This window comes from Myotis nattereri (assembly GCF_964212035.1).
Source record: "Myotis nattereri genome assembly, chromosome: 19".
Classification (NCBI taxonomy): Eukaryota; Metazoa; Chordata; class Mammalia; order Chiroptera; family Vespertilionidae; genus Myotis; species Myotis nattereri.
The window spans coordinates 3,031,006-3,050,826 of record NC_138095.1 but is presented as its reverse complement, the minus strand read 5'-3'; the positions used below and the strand labels follow the sequence as shown (position 1 = coordinate 3,050,826).

At 50.4% G+C, this 19,821-nt stretch overlaps 1 protein-coding gene across 2 annotated transcripts in view; it reads right to left on the bottom strand.

Moving 5' to 3' along the window:
• JHY (junctional cadherin complex regulator) overlaps positions 1 to 16,639 on the bottom strand; it is a 102,509-nt gene extending 85,870 nt beyond the window's left edge. For both annotated transcript variants that reach the window (XM_081113757.1, XM_081113756.1), the window contains exons 1-3: positions 16,558 to 16,639; positions 14,139 to 14,570; positions 486 to 1,002 (exon numbers count right to left, since the gene is read on the bottom strand). In XM_081113757.1, coding sequence (XP_080969883.1) covers positions 486 to 1,002; positions 14,139 to 14,473 — 852 coding nt within the window. In that variant the 5' untranslated portion in view covers positions 14,474 to 14,570; positions 16,558 to 16,639. The remainder of the gene's footprint in view (positions 1 to 485; positions 1,003 to 14,138; positions 14,571 to 16,557) is intronic.
• Between the last annotated feature and the right edge of the window lie 3,182 nt (positions 16,640 to 19,821).

Sequence of the window (19,821 nt, the reverse complement as noted above, 5' to 3'; positions counted from 1 at the left end):
TGGGGGTTAGAGAGGCCGTCTCTGCCACCTTCCCATGACCACCCAACAGTGTCAGCTCTGGATGTGAGTTGCGGTCAGTGAGTGTGTCTTGCCACCCAATGTGCTGAGGGCAGGGAGCAGGGTTGAAACCCAGGGCTATGGCGGAAACCAAGGCAACTGATATGGAGTCAAACCTTTGTCAATTTCATCTCCCGGAGCATGCGTTTAAAGACTCTATGGGCCCTTGCATGAAAACATTTTGGAGATAATAATAGGGTTACATCAATTACAGAACTATAACCATTCATGACTTTTATTTTGCTCTTAGGAATTTGTGGAATAATTTCCTTCATTCTGTAAAGAGGGGCAAGGTGTAGGGCATTTGACTTCCTCAGCTAGGTGTTCATAGTGACATCACTATCCCAGAGAAGTGCTATCCAGCCATTTCAAACAAAGGAGATTCCAGTTTAGTGTTTCAGATGACATTAAAAGTAGCTGTTACGTACCTGTTCTGTGTGACTTTCCTCCCTTTTTTTATGGTGAAGTTGAAGATAAGAGTCCACTTTAGGGGTGGGGAATCCCAAAGTCAGCTTGTTTTTTTCCACAAAATATTGTTTGGACTTCCTTCGCCGAGGGCCCCGTGATCTTGGCCAGAAGACCTCATTGTGTGAACTTGAACTCTGCACGTACTGAGAGAGGTTGCTGGACGTCTCCGCCAGGTCCCTGTCGCTCAGCCCCGAGATCCAGGTGCTGTGCTGGGCACCATGATCAGAGTTTGGGCTTAAAAACTCACTACCAAGTAGGGAGGCTTCGCTCTGTGGGCTCCTGTCCTGCGGGCCGTGCCCCGCCGAGGGTCCCGTGGAAGTCTCCGAGGGGAAGAGCGGACCCGGAGCCAGCTCGTCTGCAGACCCGCCCGCGGACTCCGGCGACGCCTCCACAGTCAGCAGGTACCCTTCCTCTCTCTTACTCCTCCAGTTCGGGTCATAGCGGAGATCTGAGTATTTGTCTTCTTTGGACTGTTGGCTGCCCAAAGCAGAAAGAAATGTCAAGTACTTGATCAAGATAAATGTACTCATTATATTTAGTTGATCATTTAATTTGAAATCAATCTCAACTTTTCTCCTATAATTTTCCTTTTACGATTGACATGGTAAAGACCTATCTCGGGCTCAAATTAGGCCTACGCACCACACATAAGGGCAAAAAGGCCTTCACGCTCCCGGTTTATTAAAACAGGGAATGAAAGCAGGACAGTTAATCTCAAAAGGCCAGGAAGCAACTGAGAGACCAGCCAGTGCCTGTGGCTCAGGCCCGCCCCCCCCTCCCCCGCCTTACTGTGCTCCCCGGGGGGATTTCCTGCAGATGCAGTTGACCTCATGCTCTGGTGGGTCAGTTACTCATTTGGATACTTATCCAGGGAGGGAATGTGGTCATCACCTGGGCATCTGTCTCCGTCTGCTCCCTTTCGGGCAAAGCAAGATTTACCCCAACTGAACTCCTACACAGATTCATTCTCTGGTCAATGACTTTACTTTTTAAAAAATTGATTTCAGAGAGGAAGGGAGAGGGGGAGAGAGATACAAACATCAATGATGAGAGAGAATCACTGATAGACTGCCTCCTGCACACTCCCTCTGGGGATCGAGCCTGCAACCCCGGCATGTACCCTGGCCGGGAATCGAACCGTGACCTTCTGGTTCATAGGTTGACGCTCAACCATGGAGCCACACTAGCCAGACCAATGATTTTACTTTTCAGTGCACATTGTGTTGGTAGAGTTTATCGAATGAACTACATACAGAAAGAACCCCAATCCCTGGAATCAGAAGGCGACTCACTGAAAAGCCCTTGGCCCACACTCTCTGGTTGTCAGGTCTAAGCACAGAAACCTCAGCAGACAGGGCAGCCCTGTTTGAATAAAAGGGTCAACAGATGTCCTGGCTGAGGGAAGTGACCTTGAGGGAAGTCCATACCAGTCTTCTCTGTTCCCCAGGGCAATCTCAATGTATAAAGCCCCTCCACGTCTTACCCAAGAGAGAAAAAGAATGCTGGTAACACGGCATGTTTAATGGGCTCTTTGATCTTCAAAAGCTAAATGGGAGAGATTTCCCTTCTTGAGTTCAGTAGATGCAATTCTCTAATCAAAAAGGAAATGGAAATCAGCCAGGCTTTTCTGCTACTGATACTCCCGTTTACGGAGGACGTGATTTTATGCTGGGTAAACAAACCGACAGTGCCCCTGATGCTAACTGACTCTCCTTACTGTGCACTGAGGTTCTTTGATTTGATGTAAAGCAGAAAGGAGAACAAGCCAGAACCCCGAGTCTTGCTAACTTGTCACGTTGACTTTTTTCGCTCACGTATTAAGATGGAAGAGCTCTGGGCACGGGCTGCTATTCCTTTGCCATTGAGGGAAGAGACGTGACATTCTCCTCCAGCCAAGCGCCCGAGTGACCATGGCTCTCGCCTCTCAGGCCACTGGGCATCAAACTGTGCGACTCGCCCTCGCTGGGCACCGCAATGTCCCCTGTCTCAGGGGCTCCTGGGAGGTTTCTTTCCCCTGCGATATCCCCGTGACCCGAACTCACGGCAGTTTTGGGCGCTGCCACTCGCCTGTGCTAAGGGTCCCTGGTAGGCACTAGGGGATGGAAGGGCACAGCAGGGCCCAGCAGACGTGGGACAGGACAGACTGGGGTTAAGTTCTGGGTCTGTCCACCCGCGGGCAGAGCATGTCACTCCGAGCCAGCTTCCCCCACCTGTGAGCAGGGATGCAGCACATTTATTCTGTTTATTGCTCAGGACGGAATCAGGATCAAAACGGGACATTATGTCTAAGTTACTCCTCTGTGTTTGTGCTCCTTTCCTGTTGCCCTGTGGGGACCGGACTCCTCGCCCAGTCAGGCTGGGGCACCAGGACTGACGTTCCCCTCCCTTGCCTGCCCTGACACTCGCCTGTGCTGTAGGCGGAAGAGTAAGTGTTCCTTCTCGATGTAGCATTAGGTATTTATTTCTTTAAAAGCCAATGGTAGTAAATTAGAATCTAAATGTGCAGAAGTGTCTGGCATGGACCAGATTAGTGACTGGCTTAGGGCTTATCTGGCGCTCAGTTACCTGCAGGGACCCCGTGTGGCTGAGGTGGGAAAGGATAAGGAGCCTCGGCTATGCCGTCAGGTAAACACAGAGAGACCGTGTTCTCGTGAGGATGGCGCTGTCTCGCCATATCCATCTGTGTTGAAAGGAAAGTGAATTTCATCTCCTCCTTGATTTGCTTGACGCAGCAGAATGTACCTCATCCATCTGCTCACTTAGTGATTCTACAGCTGTTTCCCGAGTGCTCATGGGGGAGGGAGGGTGCAACCAAGGAGACAACCAATTCACAGAGAGCGAGGGAGCCCTGATGAGGGCCTGGGCCTCGGGCCTCGGGCGCGGCATCTGACCCCCCGGAAGGCCAGGGGGCTTTCTGAAGGAAGTGGTGGCTCAGCTGCAGCCTGAGGCTCAGAAGGGCCAGGCTGAGGGAGCAGCATGGGAAAGGCAGGAGGGGAAGGCAAGCATGGCACTCCCCAAGGACGGAGGAGGAAGGGCGAGGGGCAGACTCAGAACCAAGGAGCGGTGAGGTCTTGGAGGGTGTTGTAGACTCTGTGAGGAGTTTGGCTTAACCAAGCTCCTATGAGAATCTGATCAGCAAAAATAACTCCATAGAGAGCAAAGTGGTAGTAACCCACATACTTCTGGAGAGCAAAGTGCTGAGTGCTTGGCAGGCATTATCCACAGAGGCTGGGAGGGCTTTCTGGGGTGTTTGGAACGTTCTGGAACAGGCACTCCTTTGCACTGTTTGAGGCAGGAGTTGGCAACCTTTCAAAGTGGCAGGTCTTGTGGGGGTCACTGCCTGCTACGTTGTCCTGGGTAGGATGTGGTGCCGGCTGAACTGGGGGGACAACATATATTATGGCATGCCGACCTAGGGAATGCTTCTAGCGAATCTCTAGTTTTTCCTTAGAACAACCCTCTGAGGGAGGTGCTATTATCATCCCCATTTAATAGATCGAGAAACTGAGGCTTACAGAGCTCGTGTAACTCTTACAAGGTCGCAGAGCTAACAAGTGGAGGGGCTAGGACAATGGTTGGCAAACTCATTAGTCAACAGAGCCAAATATCAACAGTACAACGATTGAAATTTCTTTTGAGAGCCACATTTTTTAAACTGAAACTATATAGGAAGGTACATTGTTATTAACTTAATTAGGGGACTCCTAAGGCTTAGGAAGAGCCACACTCAAGGGGCCAAAGAGCCGCATGTGGCTCCCGAGCTGCAGTTTGCCGCCATGGGGCTAGGACATAGTCCTGGCAGTCTGTCCCAGGACCCGGCTCCATGTCCATTCAGTTGCCCTTTGTCAGGCGGCTGTTCCTATAGGCCGTGGCGAAGCACACGTTGTCCACAGGCCTGCCTTATGTAAGCTAGCGAGCTCACTCGTCAGTCACTTGGCCAGTCAACAAGTATTACTGAGTGGCTCCCCAGGTACTGGTACTGAAGACTGAGTGGTGAGAAAAACAGACGCAGGTGATGGACCTTCCCTGCCAGTGGGGAAGATAGGCTTGTTATACCAACTGTGATAGTCAACTAACAAGTTAGAAATGTAAAGAGATAGAGGGCATTATGGGTATTTAAGGTAGGAGGACATATCACTGAAAACGTGTTAACTTCTTATTTCCAGATTCACTTGCTAGAAGATATCACAAAGTTCATTCCAACACTCTTGTTCTAGGATCCTATTATAAACTCATAAGAGACTCAATAACTGAGGAGGGTCTACTATTACAAAAATTAGCCCTGGCTCGTTTTGCTCAGTGGATAGAATGTTGGCCTGGGGACCAAAGGGTCCCGGGTTTGATTCTGGAAAATGGTACGTGCCTGGGTTGCAGGCTGATCCCCAGTGGGGGACGTGAAGGAGGCAGCCAATCAATGATTCGCTCTCATCATTGATGTTTCTATCTCTCTCTCCCTCTCCCTTTCTCTCCGAAATCAATAAAAATATGTTTTATAAAAATTAGGTAGTCTTCAGTGATTGATGGAAATGGCTTCCTGACTTCCATCGCTGCAGTAATACTAAAAAACTGGCTCCCAGATTGGTCATCATATTTAACCAGCACCTGTGGAGAGTGGAATAATGTCTACAGCCACGGTTCTAGACCTTCCTCAGTCTCATGGAATCTCCATGGTGCTTTGCTTCTCTGAATAGTCATCTGGAGAGTTTGGGTTCTGAGAAATGGGATAGCAGAGTGTCTAAGGATGAGGGTCCTGGAACCCACTGCCTGGCTCATGCCTGGTGCTCCCAGGACTGAGTCGCGTGGGCACATTATTTAATGTGTCTGTGCCTCAGCTTCCTCATCAACAAAATGGAATGGGTAATAACAGCACCGACCTCACGGTGTAGCTGAGCGGATTAAGCAAATTTATATAGAGAGGGTGTCCCAAAAAACGTATACACACATTTTAAGTAATTATAAAGGCAGCATTTATTACAATACTAGAGGACTGGTGCACGAAAATTCGTGCACTCTGGGGGACGGGTCCCTCAGCCCAGCCTGCGCCCTCTTGCAGTCCAGGACCCTCAAGGGATTAAGCCGCAGTCAGACATCCTTAGGGCTGTGGAGGAGGCAGGAGAAGCTCCCACCACCACCACTGTGCTCACAGCTGTCAGCCTAGCTTGTAGCTGAGCAGAGCTCCCCCTGTGGGAGCACACTCACCACAAGGGGGCAGCTCCTGCGTTGAGCATCTGCCCCCTGGTGATCAGTGTGCATCATAGCGACCGGTTGCTCCTGGTGGTTCCGCCATTTAGGTCAATTTGCATATTACCCTGTTATTATATAGAGCATTTCATTTTCAAAATTGAGCTATCAGCTATTAAATTGTGTACACATTTTCTGGGACACTCTGCATACATTTAGCGCTATGCCTTCACACAGAGTGAGCGTCCATAGGACGAGCTCTGAAAGCCGCCAGTGAGGCTCCCTGCTTTGGGCGGCCGGGCTCCATCCCGTTGCCATGACATGACCTTGCTGCGCGTCGTGCTTCCTGCTGGTGCCCGCACTGGGCTCCTCTCTCCCAGAGCTTGTTATCTCCAGGGCACACAGTGGTCTCCTGAGGCACCTCAGTGGCTGAAAAATCAGCACATCTGTGCAAATCCAATTGTTGGCCATGACCTAGGCATCCTGAGCATCTGTTTGAACTGTGATTGAGGAAATGAGATTAAGAAAGGTCAGTGTTTCCACATGATGAAATTCCTAAAGAACTGCTGGAAAACGAAGAGGGGGTACACTGGCAGAAGGACATCACTTCAGACCTTCAGAAACAGCTCTGCGCTCTAGCCTCAGCAACGTCCATTCTGAAATGCCCAGGGAAGCAACATCACACACGACAGGGAAGGCCGAGGTCTTATGGGCCCTAGAAAATGCAGACGTTGTGACACAAATCAGACAACATGAATGGCTTTGGCTACGAAAAATGCATTTGAACCAACTGCTGGAAGAGATATCCTTCCAGATAGAATCTGAACATGTGGCTCTTAAAAGCGCAGTGATCACACTGCACCCCTCGTCCCTACAGTGACTACCCTGCCACATTCCCTCCGTCCCCTTTCTGGATGGAAATCGTATGTTGAGATAAATGGGAGGTTATGTTTTGCCAAACCATGAACGTGGAAGCTGTAACACTTTACAGAAGCGAACCTGATGGCTGAGTCTAAAGAGCCCATTGTCCTGGGCTTGTGTGCGAAGCAGCTCAATTGTCTCTGTGGCCAGGTCAACGGGGGCAAAGTGAGCGTGAAGTGCTCCTTCACCGGCGGCATCTGCACGCAGCGCTCACCCTTCCCCGCGTGACAGACGCGCGGCAGGACAATGAGGACGACACCCCTTTGTTACCGCTCGGCTCCAGGTGCCAGGTGCCCCTCCAGGTGCCGGGGTGGGAGATGGATGGGAGGCCGGAGGCAGTCCCGGGAGCATGTGCCAGGGTATCTGCTGGCCCTAATGGACCCTATTTGGTTACTGACTGTGACAACTTCAAACAAAATAAAATAAAATCTCCACTTAATGAAGAGCCTCATCTTCAGCACAGTATTCAATCAAAAAAATCACTAAAATCAGAGCATATTTCTAGCACAATTAACATCCTTCGTGCACATAATAAAATATTCAATAACTGGCCACTTTGCCTGTTGAGGAGGTGAATAAAAGCATTGCTGCTAATCATTGAGCAGTTATTTATTTGCTACTTTATTTTAAGTAGCCGGTTAAATTGAAACTGCACATGTTATTATTGATTGAGGTTTAATTTAATCCTTTTAAACAGAACAATTATTGCTAATTTATATGCCATTAAATCTTTCATGCATATGAACAGCAAATTCAATTTTTATTTAAGTGTAAAGTTTTTAATGGCTCTTTAAGAACTATAAAATTGGCAATTGTTTCCAAGGATTTCTGAATTGTATGCTCATCTTAATCTTTTATCAAGAGCTTTTAAGTAAATAAAAACCCCAAAGGACTAAAAAATCACTGCTGCAAGTACGAAATAAAATGGCTCCTCAAATACACTGGAATGCTTTGGGAAGATTATCTACAACCCAGAAAATTTCATTTACTGTAGGCACTATTCTGTCAAAAAACAACAACATTTTAATAGAAAAAAAGGTGGTTTAATGAACCGAAGGCCAACGACTGTCTACAGAAACACACTAAACTAGAGGGGCTGGGCTGTTATCTAGTGGATGTTTTTTACAGCAAATATATAAATTGTATAATTCCGACTGAAGTCCTTTCTTTTCTTTGACAACAAATTTATGGCTGCAAAATAACCAGATATTGGCCCCCGATCATTAGAATTGTTAGTAACAGCCTGACTCAAGGACAGTCTGTGAGTTACATGAAAACAAATGGTCTAAGAGGCATGGTGGGCTGCAAGGCCAACTTCTAGCACTTTCGTTCTATCAAGTGTGTCTTTTGTGGAGCAGAGACTGCCTCCTGGAGGACCTGCTGGGACTCACCCAGTGGGAGTCCCCAGGGGCTCCAGGAGGGCGGCTTCTGCACTTCCCATTCTCTAGAGATGAGGGCCAAGAGTCGGATGGATTGGGAACACTTCTGGGTGTTACACTTTCTCCAGGCAGGATTTCCTGTATCTTCAATGACAGATATGCACGGCTCTGGGGTTTCCAGGGAGCTGTGATGTCCTGGGACACGCAGGCCTGACCTCTGGGTCCAGCCTCTGCCACTGACTGAGCTGTGGGAACCTGGGGGAGGCGTTGGCCGCTCCAGGCCTCAGCTCCTCCTCCTACATCAACGGGGACAGGCTGAGGAGCCCCAGCTGCTCTAAAACCCCCCCACTTAGCCACAGGCTGGGCCTGGCGGGGAAGCCTGGCAATCGACAGTAAGTGTGGAGAAAAGCACTTGTTTTAAATTCAATTCATTGATGATTATAGTTATTAAAGCCTCTGTATCTTCAAACTTGTCACAGAGCAGAAATACATGAAAACAGGAAAGGTCATGAACTAAACCATCCCTTTAGGAACTCGGCAACAACCTTCCGAGTCCTCCTGATGAACACACAGGCTTGCAGGTGACACATTTAATCCTACTTGGGGAGGGTTCAGAGCCACTGCTGATTGGCTTATTTTAACCTGGTAATGCATCCCTGTGCTGAAACAAGCCAGGAAGAAACTGCTCGTCTCCGGGGACGGGGACGGAGCCAGGAGTGGCTGTGGCTGCAGCCCTTCTGGAGGGACCTCTGCCTTTAACAGACACACTCATCCCTGGCACAGCTCGGGTCCCTCCCTCCGCTCCTCTGCGCGATGGCACCGTGATGGCACCGGGCCTGCTTGGGGGGGCGGGGGGCGGGGACCAGGCTTAGCCACTGCAGAACTTGCGAGCCAGTGAAGGCCCGTAAAACAGAAATGGCTACTACCAGTAACCAAAAGTCACATCTCCGATATGATTCCCATGTGACCTGAATAAATAACTAAAATGCCAGTAGCTACCCCTGATACTGTGTGACACCTCTGGAAGACAGTGCCATGTGTATGAGGTGGTTAGCATTCCAGTCTACCTTAAAGACAAGAGACATCAGCAGGGAGGAATCTTTCCAGAAACCGGAAGGAGTGAGAGCCGCCCGGGGAAACACAGGTGCCCCTGATGACACTAGGATACCAGCCCTCCCCGCAAGGCTGCCTTACACTCCCTCCAGCACAGAAGCAATCCGGGCCTGTGCCCAGCTTCAGTGCTCCCACTGTGCCCACAGCAGCCCGTGCGCTCGGAGGGGTGCTGAAACGCCGAGTTCTGGTCTTTACCCAGGTCCATTTTGGTTGTCCAGTATTGCTATTTAAGACCCAGAAACCACTCAGTACTGCACCTGATTCTTGATTATTAATCGGAAACAACACATATGGAAGCATTTGAGAGGGAAATTATATACCACCACCAAACAATAGAAATGCAGCTATTGCCGAGTCCCTTTCTTACTTTCAGACAATCCTGAATAGTCCATTTAATTTCTAATTCCTCATTGTGCCTCTCTCCGCCGGGCCATTTCTGGCACAAGGGGGCTTATTGACAGACATGGGGGCTTCCTTGTAGGCTCCGGTCCCAGGTGGTCCGAAAGCGGCACCTGCAGACCTCGATGGACAGGAGCGTCTCTGTCTCCCAGGGGAGGGGAGGGGAGGGGAGGGGAGGGGAGGGGAGGCTTGCAGGGACTGTGACCTCGCCACCCTACATAACCTATTAGTCATGTTCATTTGTTCTGCGGGCACCGGATCCTGTAAATATTGGTATGATTTCAATGAAATTTGATTTTACATGCATCTATAGTTGGGCCTCAGTTGAGTCCACATTAAAATTGTTGTATCTTTAATATTTGTTAGGTAGTAACATTGAATCTTTTATCCGATCAGCCGTTGATCACCTATCCAGTGACTTAGAGGCTCAGGCTCTCCCGCTGAGTCACTACCTATACTCGCCCATCTCCCAGCACTTCAGTTCCTGTCTGCAAAACGGGGATAGCCACCCCAGGAGGCTCTTTTTAGGTGAATGAGAGTGTGTACAGAGCAAGCAGCTTTACAAATGGTAGCTAGTGCATCTGAGTGGTCCTGTGAACAGACCATATGCATATACACACACGTGTAGGTGCTGTGCTGCTGCTCTCTGGTGCTTTCAAAGGTTTTACGAAGGTTCAGAAGGCCCAGGCGGGGCAGGTCCTTCCTGACGCGCTAGGAATTACACTGATCTCTTTCTGCGTGCGCGAGGGTCACAGGCTGGGCCTGGAGTGGGCTTAAGGATTATCATGTGAAGATCCTCTCTCCACTCCTGATTCATTCACTGCAGTCAATGCAGCTCCAATTTCCATTAAGAAAAGTGTTGCCTCTAATCCATTTACATTGAACTGACTTTGGTGAGATGCCGGGAGTAATTGCTTTGAGGAGGTCCTAGTAACATCAAGACACAGAGGCAGGCTCAAGTGATTTATCAGGCAGCGTTAAACATGTTTCTAAAGGCTAGAAGAGAGGGGTTTTCCTTGGTTTTAAGGCAAAACTATGACTGATTTTTTGAACTACCAGTCCCAGAATGCCATCTACCTTACAGAAATGAAGGCATACTTTAATTTATATCGAGAGTCTGATAGGAATTTGTCTACTTTATGGCTCAAAAACTCCCAGACCCAAGCAACAGTACACCTGGGCAAGCTTCCCAGGACTTCAGTGAGGCAGAGAAAGGGGCCAGGAGCTAAACCCTCACATGAATAATATTTTTGAGGCATTATTTGGCCAAATGCTGTAGTTCTGTTTTCCTCTGTAGTGGAGAACTGTCCTCAAATGTTCAAACTGTAACCCATTCTAACCCTGGGGACCATCACCTCTCATTAAACATCTCCATGGCGAGGCGGCCTAAGGAAAACAGCGTTATTTAAGGAGCTCTGAATCGGAAGACCAAGGCCCTAACCATGATTTTTATTTTTGTAAATAAAAAATTCTGAAACTTATTGAGTGGGATTGACATGGTCCTTGGGTAAAGAGCAAGGTTAAAGCTGGGTCCCTGAGCGTCGACTCCAACAGGAAAAAACTCATCTCTGGGGAAATGAGGTCACTTCCTGGGTCCTCGACTTGGTTTCTTCATCTTAAAAGCACAGGCAGATTGCTATGCCCTGCCAAGACCGTCCCTTTCTGTAATGCAGCCGCCACCGTTTCTCACCCGGGAGACCAGGACTCTCTCAGGGTGGAGCTAAAAGGAAAACATGGCCTCGAGGTGGAGGAGGGCCGAGGGGACTAATGGTGATGGAAAATAAAATAAAGAAACACATGGCTTAAAGCAGAGTCAGGCTGCCTGAGTTTTCCGCTCCACACTCACCAGGTGTAAGACATGGGTATAGCGTAGCCTTCTTACGCTTCACCTACGACCTTTAAAACAGGGCGTGGTAGCGTCCACCTGCCCGGGCCGCCACAGCATCAGGTGAGCGGACACAGGCAAGTGCGGGAGCGCGGGCCCAGGCCACGCCCTGTAACGCCAGCTGGTGTTAGGACGTGGCCGGCACCGTGTCCACCTCCTGTCTCCAAGCCCTGCCAGGTCTTCCACTTGTATGTGCATCTCTCCTCTAACTCCGAATTGTGGAGAAAAGACAGGTGAATAAGGACTGCCAGGACGAATATGCAATGGTTATCTCTGAGGAGGAAAAAGAACGCTTTCCCTGCAGCACTGTACGCAGCACTGTAACACTTTTCTCTGTGCTGCTCTGTAGGTTAGAATTTTGTCAAATTTTTAAAAAAGCACGGGATCAGCAGCCAAACCACCAATACCCCTCCCGGCTCTATGATGTCAGACGAGTCAGCCCCCTTTCCTTAGCTGTACCATGGGAGCAGGTGCGCAGGGTCACAGGGAAGAATGAAGTGAAGTTACTGATGAGCCTACAGATGCTGCTACTGTTGGAGCTGCCGTGGTGGTTGCATTTTACCACCTGGCGTCTCTTTGTCCCTGTGTGCTTCTAATGCAGAGCGTGCCAACTGCAGAACACTGCTCCCCCGCTCTCCACCCCCCTCAACCTGCACTCCCCCTGGCGCGCCCCGCTCCCCCCCCTCCACCCGCAGAGCACGGGGCTGCCGCCTTCCCAAGCCCCATGCCCTCAGCACCCGTCGTCCTGACAGCGTTTATCACGTGCACTTTGAGGTCCTTAAGAAGCATACGAGCTTGATTCCACTCACTATTCCCAGGGAAGACAGGATGGAAAGAAGGAAGGAAGGTGAGGAGCAGGCTCCATCGTCTTTCAGAAGAGCCCTGGCGGTGCCTGTCCCCGGCCGAGGGCCCTGGCGGTGGCGGAGCGGGTCTCACTCCTGGATGGCCCCCCCAGGCCCACTCAGCCCACTCGCCCTACACCGAGTGCGGATGCTCCGCCATCGAGCAGGGTCCCTCAGTGTGCCGCACACACCACTCTAATCCTGTTCCTTTTTTTTTTTCTTCTTTAATCCTCACCCAAGGATATTGTTCCATTGATTTTTAGAGAGTGGAAGAGAGAGGGAACGACAGAGAGAAACATGCATGTGAGAGAAACACATTGATTGGTTGCCTCCTGCAAGAGTTTTTACCAGGGCCCAGGCCAGGGAGGATCCTACAACCGAGGTACATGCCCTTGACCAGAATCGAACCTGGGACCCTTTGGTCCGCAGGCCAATGCTCTATCCACTGAGCCAAACTGGCTAGGGATGCTTTTGTTTTCTAAATTTACTTTGACCCCAAAAGCCTAACTGTCCAAGCTCTAGGACTTCTAATAAACTTTCCTCAACATATTTTACCCTTAATTTAAAAAAATCTAGAACATATATAGCTTATAAACAGCCAGTCCCTGTTCCCAGTAATATATATATATAATTTTAGCATCATGATAACTCTGTAAGGTAATTATTATTATTATCCCAGTGTTACTATGGAGAAACTGAGGCACAGAGAGATTAAATGGACTTGGCCAAAGCCATACAGCTGGTAAGTGGGAGAATTTGAACCGGATGGTCTGTTGCGGACACCATGCACTTCACCACCACACTAAAGCCTCTTTCTAATCAATACCTTTTAACTTCTATACTCTACCACATCATTTACACTTTCATTGCAACAGAGTAATATTGCACAAATTCATTTTTAGTTTTTGGTAGCATCTAGCATAAAGTTAATGCTCCATCAATACTGATTATTAGAAATGGAATCTTTATATGATGCTATAAGCCCTGGGAGGTACATACCCCCCAAATGTACTTTACTGACATGTATAGCAATTGTGAGAGAGAGGCTGGTTTAGTTAACAGGTGAGAAAAAGTGAGATGCGCCCTGGCCAGTTTGGCTCAGTGGATAGAGTATCGGTCTGTAAACTGAAGGGTTCCGGGCTTGACTCCAGTCAAGGGCATCTGCCCAGATTGCGGGCTCGATCCCTAGCAGGGGGCATGCAGGAGGCAGCCAATCAATGAGTCCCTCTCATCATTGCTGTTTCTATCTCTCCCTCTCCCTTCCTCTCTGAAATCAATAACAATATATTTTTTAAAAAGGAAGAAAAAGTGAGATGCAAAACAGTTAAGAGGCTTATTCTAAACTGTACACTAAACAGCAGTGCCTGCCCTGAAGCAAGACCATCTGACTGCAAGGTAGCACTTTTCTGTACCAGCCTTTCTGTGTGTCTCCAGGGTGAGACCACAGCAGGAATATGGACAGAAAATGAGGAGGATAAGAAAAGCAGATGCCTCTATGAATAGCTCCCTTGTCTTTTGCATATAACTTGCAACAATAAAAATGCTGTTATTGTTGCAGGTGATTGTCTCATTTATGCATTCATGGGTTGGTTCTTCTATGTGTCCTGACTGGGGATCGAACCCACAACCTTGGTGAATGGTGAATCAGGACGATGTACTAACCAGCTGAGTTATCCAGCCAGGGCTCCTTGTCTTTTACATATTTTTTAATTAAAAAAAAAAAAAAAGACCGTTGCCAAAAGCCCGGCCCCCGCTGTCCTTAGATGCCCGGAGACCCATCTGACACTGCAGGGGGCTCCCTGTGAGCACCCATCCTCACCCTCGCGGATGGTACCTGTAACTATTTAACAATACGCCTCGGAGACCCCCGCTGTCCACAAGCCGGTTCCTGACCTGCTGCCCGCGCCCTTGTCCTGGGCACGGCTATCCTTGCTGGCCGCCTGGGCCGCCTTCCTGCTGGCTTCCTCCTCGGTCTCACTCAGGCTGTCCCCGGGAGAGCTCTCCTCCAAGCTGTCCTGCTCCATGTCGCTGTCCTGGCTTCGCTCTCCACGCTCAGCCTGAGGGGCACTCTCGGGGCTGAGGCTCTCTGAGTCGGCTTCCAGGGAATCTTTGGAAATCAGAGGTAAGTCTTCTTTCTGATAAGGTGGTTCTGTGGCCTGGACCTTTAGGCTGGCACGATGCACAGGAGACTGAATAGAGAGCCTGGGAATTAGTTTACCGTGACTCATCTTGAAAATAATCAAAAATTACCAGGAAACTCTTGTTGACAGGCGCAGTTTCAAGTTGTGGCCGAATGTTTCCAGCTGTGGCTCACAAGAGCGTTACCTAAAATAATTATGTTTCTGTTACTCTGTGGCTACTAAAGTCTCCTTAATTCCCATGTTAATAAAACTGTAAACGAGGACAGCAGCTGGGTGACATGGCCCGAGGCTTCGGGGCGCACCCTCCGTGCGCGAGGAAGGTCTGTTGGAGACGTTTCTCCTCCAAGGAGCACGTCTGAGGAAGAGGGCTACCCAGCGAGGGTCAAGGGCAGCTCAGGGCCTGGGGCCAGCAGGCCTGAGCAGGCCACACGGTAACGTGGACAGGACTTTGGTGCCTTATTTCAATACCCAGGGCGCGGACACATGGAGAGAGAAACAGGTCCGGGCTGCCGTGTGCACAGGAAGGGATGGGGGTGTTTCCACAGTCCTAACTGCCGGGAGGGGGGGAAGAAAGCTGGGGGGCCCTGGCCCACGCTGGCGCCCTCACTGATACAGGCTGCTGCTGCTGAGAGGCAGGGGTAACTAGGGGAGGTCAGTCATGGGGTCAACCTCAGCGACTTCATTAGAAAAATGATTCAAACTGTTCACCGGAAGTGTGGCAGCTGTGAATGCTGAGCAGGGCAGCCTGAGGCCGCCCTGGGAGTGCTGGGGGACGGGCCTGATGGCGTCAGAGTGTCATTCCACGTGCACCCCTGCCTCACCAGCCGCTGACTGTTAGACCCTGAGACGCTCTGGGAAGGTGCTTTGAGTTCACAGCAGACTGAAGGAGCGGGTTTGGAGTGGGCTGCCTGTCATCTCCACCTGGCACTTCTCGGCTGGCTTCGAGCTCACTGCCTGAGGCCACCTGGGTCCCTGTGGGCCCGGTAACAGGACCTTGGGCGTCAGGGAGCACGCTAAAGGTGTTTAAGGGCTGCTCTTGGTTTTGGCAGATCCTAATTTTAATTTAAGCACATGACCTGTCCCTAGCGCGGCTTATGTTGATTTGTTGCTAAGGAACCTCATCTATTCCGTGGAGAAAAGCACCTAACAAAGCAGGCCAGGTCCCATATTCACATGTGATTGTCTCACTGCAGACTGTTTGCTGTACTGAGTTTCGTATTTAAAATACATCTATTTCATGCCACTGTGTTATTTTAACACTGGAGAGCTGGCTAACTGTTGCTTTTTGGGATATTTTTACAAAGCAGCGAAAGCTTCCAAAAATTGGAAGCTTTAAAACACCGGTGTTACTCTAAGACTTCAAGTCACTGTACCCGGGATCTTAAAGAAAAAGCTTAAAATAATCACCACATTTCAATTTGGAAATGCTCCTTCATGAAATTATTCTCTCCACTTTCCCTTCTTTTCTTAAATGAGATAGATTAGTGTCTCTTGGAGTGAATCAATAAAAAATGTCCATAGAAGACAGTCCTTTGTTAATGGAGTAGTGACGCTTGGGAGGGTGTGAAGGGGGCAAAGCCAGAAGCCGGCTGCGGAGGTCGGTGCCCAGCTCAGGCTGGTGGGGGACTGGCGGGAGGGGCGGTCACTGTAAGGACGTGGCTCCTGGTGGCGTTTCCCACCCAAGTGTCTGACCCCGAGGCAGACACGCGGAGACACATGCCCCGCAGGGATCCTGGGCCCTGGGCACCGCCAGCTCCGGACCCGCCGCGGGTCCAGCCCCCGGGCCGGGCGGGAGTCCTGGTGGGAAGGAACCTGCTTGCCCGCCGTGAGAGGCAGAGCAAAGCTGCTGTTGGGGTACAGGCCGAAGCTGCCAAAGGGGCGCTCGGATTCCCGTCCTCCCGTCGCCTTTCCTCCGACGGACAAGACCGGGCAGCAAGGGGCAGTGTCGGGCCGCGAGTGTCGGGCCGGCGGGTCTGGTGCCCGGACTGACCCTGACCTGCCGAGGGCGAGCGGCTCGGAAGTGGGCACCGAAGCCTTCGCCGGCCTCCCGCTCCGAGCCCTTCCCGTCCGTCCAGTTCCCTCGGGGCCTCCGGCGGTCCCACCGCGGTCCCCGGTGGCCACCCCTCCTCCCGGGCGCCCCGCCCCCCCTGCTCGGTGCAACCGCCCGTCACCTGCCCGGCGCTCTCCGGCCCCGCGGCCGCATCCTCCCGCGCCGCCACCTGCCGCCCGCGGGCACCGCCCCGTCCTGCCGCCCGCGCCCGCGCCCCGCGCCCCGCGCTGCCCTGGAGACCGCGGCCCGCGCCCGGGAGGGAGGGGCCAGCGCGCCCGGGAGGGAGGGGCCAGCGCGCCCGGGAGGGAGGGGCCAGCGCGCCCGGGAGGGAGGGGCCAGCGCGCCCGCAGCCTCCCGCTGGTCCCGGGGGCGGGGCGGTTGTGACGCGAGCGGGCGGGGGCGGCCGGGACCCTGAGGTCCCGCAGCGGGCAGGGAAGGCGGCCGCCGAGTGGGAGGAGGTATTTGCCACCAGGAACGACAGAATCGGGAACGACAGGAAAGGAAGACAATCAGTTAACGAAGGGGCAGGACACCCGATACACACCTGCTGATAACGAAGGCGCTGAGCGCAGTAGAGATCGAGGGGACGCAGTCGGCCCAGGGCTAGGACTCCGCGCGCTCACGGGGCGGGGGAGGCGGGCGGGCCCTCATGCCGCTGCGGGGGGCGCGGGGTGGGGGCGGCCACTCCGGGAAAGGGCCTGGCATTAGCGAGAGTATGTGGACCCGGCGAGTCAGTAATCTCACTCCTAGGCATTTACCCTAAGAAGTGTGCGCGCCCCCAAACTGGAAAGGCAATAGAATGGGTCACTCCACCGTGGTGTCCCGCATAGCGGCCTACTCTCCAACAGTGAGAACGAGTGAAGTCCAGCTACACGAAATGACACAGGGGCCTCCACGTGTTGCAGATATCAGTATTTCGTTCTTTTTATTAATCCTCACCTGAGGACATTGTTCCCATTGATTTCTTAGAGTGAGTGGGAGGAAGAGAGGGGGAGGGGAGAGGGAGGGAGGAGAGAGAGGAACATGGAAGTGAGAGACACACATACCCCAAAGGGAGCTGGAGACTGAACCTGCAACCCAGGTAGTGCCCTTAACTGGGACTCAAACCTCGGACCCTTTAGTGTGTGGGCTAACTCCCTAACCACTGAGCAACACAGGCCAGGGCAAGATCTCATTCTTTTCTACAGATGACTAATCTTCCATTATACATACATACATACATACATACATATTTATGCCACATCTTCCTTCACGTGCCTATTGCTGGACACCTAGGTTATTGCCATATCTCAGCTGCTGTACATAATGGTGCAGTGGGCACATGGATGCATCTCTCATCTCAAATTCGTGTTTTGGGTTTCTTTGAATAAACACCCAGAGGTGGACTTGCTGGGTCCTTCTTTGTCTCTTATTATAACTTTTGTTTTAAAATTTATTTTGTCCAATAGACGTATTCTACCCCAGATTTTTTTGTTTCCATTTGCATGAAACATCTTTTCCCATCCCCTTACTTTGCCTGTGTTGTTCAACCTGAAGTGGGTCTCTTGTAGGCAGCATATATATACATTTTATTTTCATCTCCATTCAGCTACCCTATGTCTTTTGATTGGAGCATTTAACCCATTTATAGTTAAAGTAATTATCAATAGTTATGTAGTTATTGTAGTTATTCTATTATTCCTGTTGTTCATTTTATTTCTTCTTAGAGAATTCCCTTTAATGCTGGTTTGGTGGTGGTGAACTCCGTCAATTTCTTCTTGTCTGGAAAGCTCCTTGTCTGTCCATCAATTTTAAATGGTAGCTTGACCTCTGAAGCTAATAGAAGCCACTGCAGAGCTGGCCTGGCGCCTCACCTGGTCACATGGCTCATAGCAGCTTTTCCAGGTAAGGAACAGGGTTGCTTTCCTGAAAGATGGCAAGGAAGGAACCTCAAGACACTTGGGGGACCTCCAGGACTTCAGGATTCACCCAAACCTATGGGTATTGCAGGAAGAGCCCGGTGGCAGCTGTGTGGCTTGGCTTCTTTGCTCTGAGGGGCCAACTAAAGCTCAATCTAAAGATTCCCTGTAAGACCCCTGGAGAGCAGATTCAAAGAGCCTGTATAACTAATTGCTGTACTTGTGTTTATGCAAATAATCCGGGACTTAATGCAGCTCTCTGATGGAAATTACGGTAATTTTCGGGGAAAAAACTATGTTTCAGCGGAAATCATAATACCCAGCTGTGGATATTGGATCTAGTGCAGTTAATTGTCTTAAACGTTTTGTTTTTCACCTATAAGCTGAACTGGTTCCTAAATTCTTCTAGTTTTCTCCAACTCTCTAAGCTAATGTATCGTTTTCTCCCATCTTTGGACTAGGAATTATTGAGAACTATAAGTTTTTCCCTAAGGCTGTGTGTATGCCATACGGAATTTACCTCAGCACCTGATGACATCAGCAAAGATGATCCAACTGCAGACAAAGACGGTTGATCAGATTGTCACTGCTTGATCATTCCAGCAAGAGTCGTGCCTTTGGTAGTCTTCTCAACTGATAGCCTTGCAGACTCAGAAACTGGCTTATGATTTGCTGTGTGCATTAGCCTTGGTTATTTTTTCCGTCTGTTCTCGTAGAATGTATGCCTATTACCTTCTTTACCTGAGTGCTTGTTGACACAGTGTAGGCCTCGCTTTAGAAGCCCATCTGCATCACTGTCTCCTGGAATGAGACTCAGAGGTCTGGCTGGATGGACTGGCTGTCAGGACTAGACGGCTGAGCTGGTGAAGTGTGGGCAGTCTGTCGGCTTTGCTTGAAACTACTTTCACTTTCCTGCCCAAATGGTTCAGACAGAAAAGGCCACAGTCCTTTAGGGGGATCTTAACATAATCCCGAGCCTAATTTGAATCAAGTATGGTGGACAAGAGGGCTTAGACAGGTGTGACGCACCTGCTCCGACACTGCTTCCAGGACACTGTGAAGTTAGTTCCTCCTGTGGTCACCTGGTTTTTACTTCTCACCAGACCTCTAGTTGCTATAATTCTCCTCATTTTTGAGCTATGCCTTAACCTTCTTATCAAATTTGTCACCCCTGGAATACAAGAATGCCAGCTCGTCCAACAACGTCATCCTCTAGACACCATGTATGCCCCCTCCCAGAGACAGCACACCGACCTGGGCCTTGCAGATCCCTCTTACCCGTAGGAAGACTCCACTTCCCTTCTGCTCCTTTCCTCCGTTGCAGATAGGAGGGATCCCTGGGCCTGGGGCTATTCAGGACTACGCCCTTGACAGCAAGAAGTAGCTACAGAAGATGAGACCTTTGTCCATTTACCCATATAAGATTACAAGGCCCAAGGCCTTCACAGGTGAAATGTTACCACGGGCAGCTAGATATTAGGAAGGAA